Here is a 13707-nt window from a genome sequence, read left to right as displayed (position 1 = left end):
GCGTGGTGGCCCACACCTGTAATCCCAGCAGCATGGGAGGCTGAGGCAGAAGGATCATGAGTTCAAAGCCAGCCTCAGTAAAAGGGAGGTGCTAAGCAACTCAGTGAGACTCTGTCTCTAAATAAAACACAAAAGGGCTGGGGATGTGGCTCAGTGGTCAAATGCCCCTGAGTTCAAACCCCAGTACCAAACAAAAATCTAATTGTGCTGGGAAAAGCACTTCAAACAATAAAATCAATGTAAGATTTATTAAGAATATATCTGAGAAAGCGATGTGAAGTTAAATACCTTTAAAATATGTATGTAAATTTGGAATATGAAAGAACCATAATGTCTGAGTAAATCTCCTGGAAGATGATTGATTTCAATTGTGGGATTAAAAAGTTTTCTACATATTAAGATCCAAAACTTATTTTCAACTGAAAATTTAAAATAGCGCATTTCATTTGTCAATAAAATTTCAACAAACAGATCTTTAAATCTGTATTCACTTCAATTCATTTGATTTCTCTTTTATCAGGTAATATATACATTTTAGGTAATAAAATAAAAAAAAGCCTGAACAAACAAAGGGGTCATAAATAATGAAAAAGACAACTTTCTATACCTCTTCTGCTGCTTCTTCGAAGGTAGCAAAAGCACTGTGTCCTTCTTGCCAAAGGAATTCACGAGTACGAAGGAAAGGCTGTGGGTGCTTGAACTCCCAACGCTAGAAGAGGTAAGAGTACAGTTTGGTCACCTGCAAGCTTTTCCGTTTTTATTAACAATTTTACATGATGAGCAATCAAAACTCAACTGTGATCCAAAATACTTCCAAAATGCTTTCATACTCCCAATCCTTTGAATATAAAACTAAGAGTAAACAAAAGTTTGTTTTTTTTTTTTTTTTTTAAGTAAAATGAATATTAAAATAATGACAAAAGAGTATAGGAAGGCATGGTACCTACCACCACATTGCACCACTGATTGAGCCTGATGGGCAGGTCTCTGTGTGACTGCACCCATTTTGCATATGCAGGATACATTACTGAAAGATGTAGAGGGAAAAAGTAGTTGGTTATTTAAGACTTTATTTCTCCTGCAGGCTGATGAGTTAAACCAGCAGTAAAACTAATAGGAATTAAAAGTGTATTTGTGTGTATTCCCAGTGTTGAAATGGTTAAGTGAATGGCATTGTTATTTTATAAAGCAAATTACTCAAGGATATAATCTACCTAAACTTGATTATACTTTGTTCTTCACATGAGATTTAATTTAACATTAATTTTTGTTTTCATGCTTGTTTTGGAAAACTAGTACATGCCATGTTCTCTTACGTTCTTGCATTCATTATCCTATTCAGTTCTCACATTGAACTCATAAAGTAGATGTCACATCAATTCTAAAGATGTGAAACTTAAATACTTACTGAATTCAGTAGTTACATAACAGAATTGGAAGAGTATGAAAGCTTTTGCCACAGTTCATAGCCTACCCATGATCTATAATTAGTAAAACAAAACAAAACAAACAAAACAAAACAAAACAAAACAAAACAAAACAAAACTCCACAGTCTGGTATACGAAAAAAAAGCTCTATCATAATTTCAATAATGTATTATAGAAGGTAATGCTAGAAGTATCAAAAAAAGAGCAAAAAAATCCTTAACTCTAAAGAGTCACTTAAAAAGACATAACCAAGAGACTCAAAATTCTCAGTGGTACTCCTATTACTGTGTTTAATTCTAGGAAAATGACTCAATCTTTCAGAGACCTTTTGTTAACTGCAAAATGGAGATACCAACTACTATTTCTACCTTTCTTATAGCGTTATTGTGAGACTAAAAAAAGATATAAGTAAAAACACTTAGTAACCTTTAAAAACCATTCATGAATGTAAATCTAACGTGTTAAACAGCAACAAAATTTGTAAATATGGCATGGACATTAGGTGTTTACAATTTTATAATCAATTCCAAGAATAAAATTATCTCAATAAGATTCCTTGAGAAGTACTGAAAAATTACAACATGAAATTTAAAAATGAGTATTTTTTTAAAAACCCTATATCTTAATTATAAGGAGTTCTGACATTATCAAAAGAATTATAAAGATCACAAAAGTTGGGATTAACTTTAGAGGCTGTTTTCTCCTGCACTCCAAGGCCTGTTTCTCACCTGTTTCACTAGTAGGACGAATGGCAATTGGTTCTGCTAACTCTGTTTTGCCAGATCTTGTAACCCAAGCAACCTAGTGAGATAAAATCATTTTTTCATACATTTTTAATGGCATTTTAGAGCAATAGTAAACTTAGGTGAATTTTTTTTTCTATTTCAGTTTTCTTACTACCAATTAAGGCAAGTTAAAAAAAATGTTGCTATTACTGTGAGGAAGGGTACAAGTAGTTAATCAGTCGATGTGACATATAGAATTACAACTTGCCACAAAAGCAGAAATATAACTTTTAAATAAAAATGACTTTGTTTCTCTAAATTGCTTTTATGAACTTTGATGTAACTTTGAATTTATTGAGAGTAAACTGCAAAAAATAAAGCAAGCAAGCTAGCTTACCTCAGGGGCAAAATCAGCAACATGAGTCTTCTCTTTCTCTAAGGCACCTTGAGACACAAATATGGGGAAATAGCAGTTTTTCAACACAAGTTTCTTGATCTCAGCATCAAAAAAGTCCTTGATGAATTCCCAAATGGAATATGACCAGGGACGAAGAATATAGCAGCCACTTATATCATAGTATTCAATCATTTCTGATTTTGTGATGACCTTTTTAAGAGAAAAATATAGTCTGTAAGACCTAAATTGAACCAAAATTCTAGTATGAGTGGCAAGAGTACACAGTATTAAAATTTCAATGTGGAACACACCTCAGATAGAACACAAATCTCCAAGATATATAAAGAACTTAAAAACTTAACACCAAAAAACCAAATGACCCGATCAATAAATGTGCCAAGGAACTGAACTGATACTTCATGGAAGAAATACAATCGATCAACATAAAAAAAATGTTCATCATCTTCTTGCAATTAGAGACATGCAAATCAAAACTGCTCTAAGATTTCATATCACTGCAGTCAGAATGACAACTATCAAAAATACAAACAATAGTAAGTGTTGGTGAGGATGTGGGGAAAAAGGTACACTCATACATTGTTGGTTGGACGGCAGATTGGTGCGACCACTTTGGAAAGCAATATGGGAATTCCTAAGAAAACTTGGAATAGAACCACCATTTGACCCAGTTATCCCACTCCTTGGTTTATACTCAAAGAACTTAAAATAAGCATACTACAGTGACTCAGCAACATCAATGTTTATAGCAGCTCAATTCACAATAGCAAAACTATGGAAACCAACCTAGATGAACTTCAACAGATGAATGGATAAAGAAAATGTGGTACATACACACAATGAAATATTACTCAGTCCTAAAGAAGAAAGAAATTATGGCATTTTTAGGTAAATGGATGGAACTGGAGAGGAAAATGCCAAGTGAAATAAGCCTAATCCCAAATAACCAAAACTAAATATTTTCTCTGATAAGTGGATGTTGATCCATAGTGGGGGGTGGGTAGGGAAGAATGAAGGAACTCTGGATTGTACAGAGGGGAGTGAGGGGAGAGGTGGGGCTGGTGGGGATGGAAGTACAGTAAATTGAGACAGACATTATTACACTATATACATGTATGAAAAAAAAATTTAAATATTTATCACTGTCAAAAAATAAATATTTTTAAAAATTTCAATGTAGAGGTTCCTTGTTTGTATATCCTCTTTTGTGGAAGGTATGACTTTCTAAATCGAGAAGAGCAACATATAAGAATGCCCTAAACTTTTAAGACTTGATTTCCAGCAGGGGGTGGTGGGCATGCCTGTAATTCCAGCAGCTCAGGAGGCTGAGGCAAGAGGATCTTGAGTTCAAAGCCAGCCTCAGTAAAAGCAAGGTGCTAAGCAACTCAGTGAGACCCTATCTCTAAATAAAATACAAAAGAGGGCTGGGATATGGCTCAGTAGTCAAGTATCCCTGAGTTCAATCCCCAGTACCCCAAAAAATAAATAAATAAAATAAAAAGAAATGAATTCCCAATCTTGCCTCTGCTATTAACTTGCCTCAACTCATTATGAAAAAAAAAAAAATCACATAGGCTACTTTTCAATTCAATAATTTGTGTGACAATGCTTAGAAAACTATGACATGGTAAAGACTAAACTATGTATTACAAAAGGCAGAATACATTAACAACATTTTACCTGGACTTTAAACATAAAGCTACCTTTGAGACATTTAAAGCATAAAAATCAACTGAATGCATACCCACCTGAGAATACCAATCAGCAAGATTTTCTTCTTTTTTGGCTTCAAGACCAACCTGGAGATGAGAAAAATAAAGTATAAGCCAGGTGTGGTGGCACATGCCTATTAATTCTAGCAACTGAGGAGGTTGAGGCAGGAGAACTGCAAGTTTGAGACCAGCCTCAGCAATTTAACAAAGCCCTGTCTCAAAACAAAAAATAAAAAGGCTCAGAAGGTTGCTCAGTGGTATAGCATCTCTGGGTTCAATTTCCATTGCCCACCCTCCCCCGCAAAAAAAAGAAAAAGAAAAAACAAATCTTTTATTTATTAATTGCTTTGGGGTTGTTGTCTCTGCCTGTTTTCTGTTGCTAATAAAAAATACCTGAGACTAGTAATCTATAAAGAAGTTTATTTGGCTCATGGATCTGGAGGTTGGGAAGTATGACATGATGGTGCATCTACTAGGTATCTGGTGAAGAGCTTGGTGCGGCATTATAACATGGCAGAATCATAGACAGTGAGACATGACAGTGTGCCAGCTCAGGTATCTCTTCCTCTTTTATAATCCATCAATAAATCATGAAGGATCCACTTTCATGACCTCAGTTAGTGGTAATTACCTCTCAAAAGTCTCACCTCCAAATGAATATAGGGATAAGTTCCCAACACACATACTTTGTGGGAATATGTTTTAAACCAAAGCATGTTGAATTGAAAATAAACCTTTCAAGTTTAAAATAGGTTAGTTTTCCTGTTATCAGTTATTTCCATATTATCTATTTCCTATATTCATTCCCAAAATGTTTTTAACCCAGAAAACAGTTCAATCTTTACTTAAAGGGTGAAAAGATATTATCCCCCCCAAATAGCAAAGTCAAAATCAAACAAGTATTATTTTAATGCAGACATCTCTTTTACAAGTTCTTTTTAAGGTAATGTATTTCTAATAAAGACAGCCTATTCACATATATTCTCCACTAAAAATAATCTTTTATAATCTCAACTAAGTAAAATTAGTTAGTAAATCAGTGTCACTGAAAGTTACATGGAAAAAGTAATAAAATAATAACTATCCACATAAACACATATATATGTGTGGAATTAAAGGGATATTCACACACACAACTTTTATTCTAAAGATTTTCTTTCAACCATAGTAAAAAGAAGTTGAAAAGGCAGTTGTAAATTAAACTAGATTTGCAATTAAAAAAGAAAAAAACCTATTTCAGACGATAATCCTTTTCTTGAAATATCAATAATTACTTAGGGATCTTTGGTCTCATGATGCCCTCAGAAAGATATAGCCATTAGTTTTGTTTTATAAAAAGCACATTTAAATTTTTTTAAAAAAAGGTTTTATTGGCTTAAATTTTTAATATTATCTGCATCTGTATTCTCCATTGTTTTATTCTGACACATCCTAATGACTATAAGACCTGCCTCCTTCACAACAATCAGAAAGATAAAGGTGAAAAGTTCTACTCTCTTCCACCATTCTATAAATCTGATCATCCAGTCAATAAGCAAAAAGAATAACTGTGTATGCTCTTGTTTGAGGAAATAATGTATCATGTGAAGTGAGAGGCAACACAATTTGAAATCAGCTAAACAAATCTAAAACCAAGGTATCTACACACCACCATTTCCTTCTTATTATATCATTAAAGGAAATGTATGCCCAGTGTGGGGCACACACCTGTAATCCCAGCAACTCAGGAAGCTGAGGACGGAGGATTGTGAATTAAAAGCTAGTCTCAGCAACTTAGTAAGACCCTGTCTCAAAGTAGATAAATAAATAAATAAATAGGGCTGGGGGTGTGGTTCAGTGGTTAAGCACTTTTGGGTTCAATTCCCGGAAACTACCCCCCCCCCAAAAAAAGAAACATATTACAAAGATCTATCTAATTCTGGTATGGAGATTTAGAGCTAAGAGAAGTACATTATTTTGAAAGAGATTTAAAAATCCTGAAAGGGACGTATAATCCACTTTTTGTCTTTAAGCCAGCTTAGTTTTATATTTAAACCATGAATTTTAAAATCCTGTTGGGAATGAAGTTCTTATTTAGTTCCCATGAAAGATTTTCACAGAACAACGTGTAGTTAGGCTACCAGTTGGTTAAAGGGAGGGTAGGATGAAAGAAACGTGTATTGTATTTTCTCTCTCAATAGACAGAGAAGAAAACTAGAAGAAGTGAGTATTCCTTATCTAATAATGATTGGAACCCCAAATTTAAAATTTAAAACTTTTAAATCTTGGAATATTTGCAAAGACACTACCAGTTGAGCATCCCTAATCATCAGATTTCAGATTAAGGATGCTCAACCTTTAACAGTGGTTACTAATTCATTTTGGTGGTGAAGGAAATTGGAAAGATGAGAAACAAGCACCAGAACTTCTTATATTCTTCCACCAAGCAAATAAATGTGTTATCTCTTTTAAACTTAACTGAAAATTAACAGAAGGTATCTGCTTACATTATAGTATTAGCAATCAGTGGCTTAATTTGATAGCCAAATCAACCAACATTTGTTTATTTAAAACAATGATTTAGAATTGAATTCATCCAAAATTGTCCTTTACTTCAAATGAAGTTTCCATGTTTATTACCTGGTCTGTTTCTTAGGCCCTTGCCCTTCTCCTGCTCACTTGATGACAGCCCACTCCCTTGGGTTTTATTAGAGTCTTTCCCTTGGCCATCATTTTGTTTTGAAGGTTTATTCTGCTTTTCAGATTTATTTTCTTTCTCTTTCTTCTTCTTATCTTTGTCCTCAGCCCCAGTGGCAGACACAGGTTTATACTCTACTCCTGTCAGAGACTTGTACTGTGCTTTCAGCTGAAGGAGTTCTTGTACAGCTGTATCAATTTGATCCTTGCATTAAACAAAAGAGGAAAAAAGGAAGGTAGCATTGAATTCAAGCACATTTAAACAAATACTCAAAGTTTTATAAGCAGGTTTGCAAATGCAAGCACAGGGAGGGGTGTAAGGAAAATAACTGAAAGAATATGATAAACAGGGACAGAACTATGCAAAAGACTAACTGAAAAAAAGTAGTGTCTATAACTACAGAGCCCAAACAGTAATCTACAATCACATGTGGCTATTTATAAAGTAAATAAAATTAAAAATTCATTTCTTCAGTCACAACAGTCATAAATTCAAACCTACTCATTCTTTCAGCTACCATGGTTAGTGACTGCTACACTGGACAGTACTGTTATAGACTACATAATTACAGAAAAGTCAATTAGAAAGCAATGGTATAGAATATGTATTCCATAGGTATCTAAGGTTAGGAGCCATTAAATCAATAAGCTGAACATTTTGTGATTATAAAGATGGCAATAATCAAATTTCTATATTACTGGCTAAATTTCAAAACCTATGACAATTTATTGTCTTCCAAGCTATGATTCTATATGAAAAAAAACCTACTTCTATTAATATAATTAAAACAAACTATACTAGAGCTCAAAATAAAACCCGCTATTTGAGACTGACAAAGCTTTAGGAGAATAAATCAAATAACTATTAAGGGTCAAAATGTGCTGGCACAATCGGGTCTGGGCTCCCATACTCTTAACAATTGAAATATAGTATCTTAAAGTACAATGTCGGGGAAGGGCATTATCATAGGAAAACACCTAGTCATACCTATTTTGTGGAAAAAGAATACACAAAAGTTTCCACAAAAGGCAAGATAAGGAAGTTGAGAAATTAAATATGAGTAAAAGTTCAACAGACATGATGGGGCAGAGAATGCTCCGGGCAAAGAAAATAGTGTAAAGTAAAAAAAAACAAAAACACCAAAGAAAATACCACTTACTTTAGAAACTTTTTCAGCTTTAAGTTTTCGAACTACTTCCCCTTGAGAAGCTACTTTGTCAAAAAGCACTTTGGCTTCTGGTGTTTCTGGACCAACATATTGGAGTTTCTAATAGGATTTGAATCTGAACTTGAGAAGATGGGGGTTGACCAGGTAAGTAATCCTTCCCAGTTTTTTCTTTATACTCAGCTTTTAGGGAGAGTAAGCATTCTACAGCTTCATTTACTTTAGTCTGAGATAAAGGAGGAAAAGAGATACTTTAATACTTCTGAAAATGTCACTAAAAAATCTTAATTATTACCAAAGTACAATCAGTTTTCTGTAGATTCAATCAACCGAGGATCAAAAATATTGGGGGATCCAGGAGCGGTGGCCCACGCCTGTAATCCCAGAGACTTAGGAGGCCAAGACAGGAGAGTCTGAGTTCAAAGTCAGCTTCAGCAAAAGCAAGGCGCTAAATAAGCAACTCAGTGAGACCCTGCCTCTAAATAAAATACAAAACAAGGTGTGGATGTGGCTCGAGTGCCCCTGAGTTCAATCCCTGGTACCAAAAAATAAAAAACAAAAATATCCTGAGAAAAATAAGTTCATCTGTATTGAACATATACAGACTTTTTCTTGTCATTATTCCCTAAGTAGTATAGCTATTCAGACAGCATTTACATTGTATTAAGTATTATAAGCACTCTAAAGTTGATGAAGTATACAAACGGGCTAGGGATGTAGCTCAGTGGTAGGACACTTGCTTAGCACGCACAGGCTTTGGGTTCAACCCTGGTTTTGTGAAAAATAAATAAAGTTATACAAGTATACAGAAGGATATGTATAGACCATATACAAACACTGTGCTACTGTATACAAGGAACTTGTAATTCCTCAGATTTTGGTACGTAAAGGTATCCTAGAATGAATTCCACACAGATACCAAGGCATATCTCTACTACTGTAAGTAAGTTAAATTGAAAGAGGAACCATTTAAATCATCAGTCTAAATCAAAGAAAAGTTAAAATATAAGTTATAAACATTGTCCCTTATACAGACCATAAAAATAAACATACAACACTATAACTTTTCCACATGACATAAATAAGTAGATAAAAAAATTATAAGAATATCCACATAAACTCAGTGTCAAATCCTAGGTTTGTAAATAGTGAAGTCAGAATGTACAAAATCAGAATAAGATTAGCTCAATGGCTTCATCTATAAACCTTATTTTCTTTAGCCTACTAAACAGACATTAAAACAACAGCAGAAAAAATAAAATGAAGCTTGAGCCCACTTACAGAAAGTCTTATGACTCTTTTAAAATTTATAAAATGAGAAAGTATGTTGAAGTTTTTAATCAGATGCTCACCTGTATATATTTCAACCTGATGCTTCAACATAATCACAATGAAAAGGAAAGATACACTCAGTCTAAGAAGACACTTGTGGCTCTACCAGAGAAGACAGCATGCAGACAAAGGACCTCAAGTTTGCACACTGACATACCAGTGGGAACCTCAAGGCATCAATCGAAATTGCAAGGAAAAAGTGCTTCCATGTTACCCTATCCAATTTTTACTGCTAAATTATAATAGTGCTCGAAATGGCTAAGTGAAACCAAACAGAAGCCAAGAAGTAAACTCAAATGGGGTCACAGGAAAGCACTGGGATACCTTCAAAGAAACTGCATCTGTGATTCAGCAAATCACATTTCTTTGTCTAGCTACTTATAATGCTTTCCAGTCTACTGACTTAAGAGTCTGCATACTAGGCACTGCACAAAGAGGAGAGTAGGTGTACTCCTGACCTGCGTCTTGTTGATTTGTTTTTATAATTAAAAATTATAAAAATAAAAAATAAAAAGAATTATTTTACAGTAGAAATATTTCCTAAGAAAAATCATACAGTAACTAAAACACACACACACAGATAAGAAAAGGAAACTTCCATAGAATGGGGGAAAAAGGGACTTCACTACAAACATCTCCAGAAAACAGGACTATCTGAAAGAAGTTTCACACTACAAGCAAGTAATCCATTTTGAAGTCAAAACAGTACACTTTTTTGCATGGGAGGAAAAAAGATTTTGGGCACAAATATAATTTGCAATATTATAAAGCAGAAAGGTAAGGTGAGGGAACTACTTCACTACTGAGATATTATAAGTATTTAATTTTACTTGAGATAGATGTTGTATGTGGGTAAGGATTTTTTTTTTTTTTTTAAGAGTAAAATTGCTGTGCACAGTGGCACACAAATGTAATCCCAGAAGCTTGGGAGGCTAAATAGAGGATCTTGAGTTCAAAGCCAACCTCAGCATGGAGAGGCGCTAAGGGACTCAGTGAGACCCTATCTCTAAATAAAAAGCAAAATAGGCTGTGGATGTGGCTCACTTCGAGTGCACTGAGTTCCATCCACAGTACCAAAAAAAAAAAAAAAAAAAAAAAGCACATAAAGATTCTTGCCAGGAAGAGTGGTGTACAGCTGTAATCTCAACAACACGGGAAGCTGAGGCAAGAGGATTGCAAATTTGCTGCCAGCCTGGAAATCTTAATGAACTCTATCTCAAAATAAAAAAGAGTGAGACTATAGATCAGTGGTAAAGCACCACTGAGTTCAATCTCTGGAGGGGTGAGGGAGAGGAAGGGGGGGGAGAGAGGGAGAGGGAGGGAGAGGGAGGGAGAGGGAGAGGGAGAGAGAGGGAGAGGGAGGGAGGGAGAGAGAGGGAGAACCTAAACATTCTTGAGAAATTAGCATTATGAAAGTAAGAAATAATCACTATCATCTCTTGGTAAATTTATTCTGTACTAGATGCTATGCTAAATGTTTCACGTAGATTATTATACTCAATTCTCAAAACAATCCTTATTTACATTTACCGAAGGAAGCAAAGCTCAGAAAGACTAAGTACCTCATCTGAAGTTAAAAAGAAAGTAATAGAACTAGTATTTGAATCTGAAGTTTATTGCAGATGCATGGAGTAATAGAAGGCATGAGAAAATTATCTAACTGTGCATTTTCATCCTAAAAACATGCCAGGAAAACTGCTTCTCAAGAGAGATCTGAATAGTACTTTGAATGTGTTTCTCAGAATTACATAATGCAGAATGAAGGATAGGAAAGGATGGAGAAATACAATCTCTTTTCATAGTTAATTTTCATTATTAGAAGGCTTTTAAAAGGGAAATTGGATTGTGTACTAGTCAGTATATTATACATACAACTGAAGCTCAAAAGTAAATATTTTAAGTTCTTAACAAAGACTGTTTTAAACTTATCTAACACATGCTGCTATATATACAGTTTCGGGTGTAAATTAATAAGAAAAAAAACAACCTGCACAAAAACTTCAGTGAAGGTTTCGGATTGGAATTTGAAGTAAATAAAAATGATCTTAAAATTTATAATTCAAAATTGGGAGGAGAAAAAAGAAGGGAACACACCCAGTTACATTTAGAATAACAAGCTTCAAAGAGCTATATTTGTTGCAACCACTAGATGGAAACATTTTTCCATGGGAAAAGGAGGGAATTTTAACAAAGAAAAAAACTTAGCTCCTTAAAAAGACAATGATACACCTTTCCAAAGTGGCCTCGACGTATGAATTATGAATTCTCAATTAAAAAATAAAAATTTAAACTCCCCTTTGCTCCTTACTAGCACATCTGAGAGAACTATACCTGCACACATGAGTAATACAAAATCTCCACAGAAAAAGTTCTCACCTGATGGGGTGGGATGGGAAGTAAAGAACAGGGAATCCTTCTACCCAAAGGAGAGAGAATGCTGATACAGGGAGATTTAGTGAGCTCAAAGATCACAGGTTTTCAAAGAAAGGTATTTAAAAAAGTTTAATTGTAAGAAATCCATTTGGCTTAATTATCTAAACCTGTAAGAAATAGCCCAATAACTGAGTCCTGATCCTAGCAGCCAATACAGCACAGTAAAGTGCCCATACCCTGGAGTCACACCTGGGTTACACCTCAGATTTTCCTGGAAGATACCTAAGCTGAAGTTAAGTCTTGTGAAGTGTCTTCAACCACCATCTGCTACAGGATAGATTCTATACCTGTTTAGATCAACTATTAATGCAAATTCTAAACAAGAATCTCAGAAACCACCAAGGGAAAAGATGTATCTATTTCTTCTAATTCTTCTCCTCCCCAAAACCTTTATTTTTTGATCTGAGAATTATAAAGCTGTATGGGGTGAAAGTCTAGACAGTGGTTTTCTAATAACCTGCTTATGGTCAAAAGGGTACAGTAACATTCTTTCCCTGATTAACTGTGATTTGGGTTTTGAAAACAGTAACAATGGTGTAAAAAAACAAAAGAGCAAGACAGGCATGATGATGTGTGTTTGTAGTCCCAGTTACTCAGGAGGTTAAGGCAGGAGAATTGCTCAAGCCCAAAAGTCCGAGGCCAGTATGGGAGACATAGGAAGATCCCATCTCAAAGACAGACAGATCAACAGACTGATAGACAGGCAAGCAAGCAAAGATTGGCCAAGTATTTCTGATGGATTATTGTGGGCACAAATAAAAAGTGCTATGAATTTAAAATGCTGCAACTGCAATATTCAACAGCGATCAATACTCCCTCCACATAGACTGGGTTTGACAAAAAGAAGTTAGTGATGGGATGAAACAACTGTGAATTATTTAATTTAATAATCACTTAATTTGCTGCCATTTATTACTTCAATTTTTAAAATTAACTATGCAGGTTCTCAAAAACTTCTTTTCAAGGAAAAGCTTTTTCTGTAAAGGTCCAGAGAGTAAATATTTTAGGTTTTTTGAGTCTCTGTTGCAACTATTTCACTTTGTAGTTGCAGCATTAAAAGAGCCATAGTCAATATGTAAACTATCCAGTGTGGCTGTATTCCAATATTGTGTCATTTACCTGCAGGCCTAAGTCTGCTGAACTGTGCCTTAGAATCTAAAGTGTCACATTTCATAAAGCCTTTACCATTCTCTAGCTCCCATTTCAAGCAATAATATAATTTCATATTCAAACACTGTGTTTACTAGGCATGGTGTTGCACACCTGTAATTCCAGCAATTTGGGGATGATGAAACAGGAGGATCGCAAATTCAAGGCCAGCCTCATTCACTTAGTGAAACCCTATCTCAAAATAAAAAAATAAAAGGACTAGGAATGTGGCTCAGTGGTTAAGAAACCCTGGGATCAATTCCTGGTCCCCCACACCCCTGACTTCCCAAGGAAATAAAACCATACACACAAACCACTGTGCTCATTCAGATTTCAAATCAGTGGAATCTGTTCAAAATTAAAATTTTCTCTTTTGAAACTATAATTTTAGAAATTAAAGTTAACACTTAAAATTGGAAGTACCACTTAAAAATAAATAAATAAAATAAAGGTATGGTGTCCATCTACAACTAAAAAATTCCTTTTTCAAATATGAAAAGTGACTATATTTTTTAAATCAATGAATACATATTTATTTACACTTTTGTAATTGAAAATGCTTATTATACTTGATAACAGAGTTAACAGAGAAATTAGAACAGAGGTTGAAAGTCCTTGTGTGGGGCTAGCACATGTCATGTTTGGATACAAATGGTTTTGGAGGAGGCCAG

General features: G+C 34.5%; 1 protein-coding gene across 1 annotated transcript in view; it reads right to left on the bottom strand.

The window, feature by feature from the left end:
* Eprs1 (glutamyl-prolyl-tRNA synthetase 1) overlaps positions 1–13707 on the bottom strand; it is a 74044-nt gene that overhangs the window by 14400 nt on the left and 45937 nt on the right. The window contains 11 exon segments of the mRNA XM_047521159.1: positions 608–709; positions 948–1027; positions 2157–2229; positions 2551–2760; positions 4317–4367; position 6064; positions 6900–6936; positions 6939–7161; positions 8117–8214; positions 8217–8246; positions 8249–8348. Of these exon segments, the coding sequence (XP_047377115.1) occupies positions 608–709; positions 948–1027; positions 2157–2229; positions 2551–2760; positions 4317–4367; position 6064; positions 6900–6936; positions 6939–7161; positions 8117–8214; positions 8217–8246; positions 8249–8348 (1005 nt within the window).

The sequence above is a fragment of the Sciurus carolinensis genome, chromosome 12 (genome assembly GCF_902686445.1).
Source record: "Sciurus carolinensis chromosome 12, mSciCar1.2, whole genome shotgun sequence".
Lineage (NCBI taxonomy): Eukaryota > Metazoa > Chordata > Mammalia > Rodentia > Sciuridae > Sciurus > Sciurus carolinensis.
The sequence above is the reverse complement of the archived record's forward strand: the minus strand, read 5'-3'. Positions and strand labels throughout refer to the sequence as shown.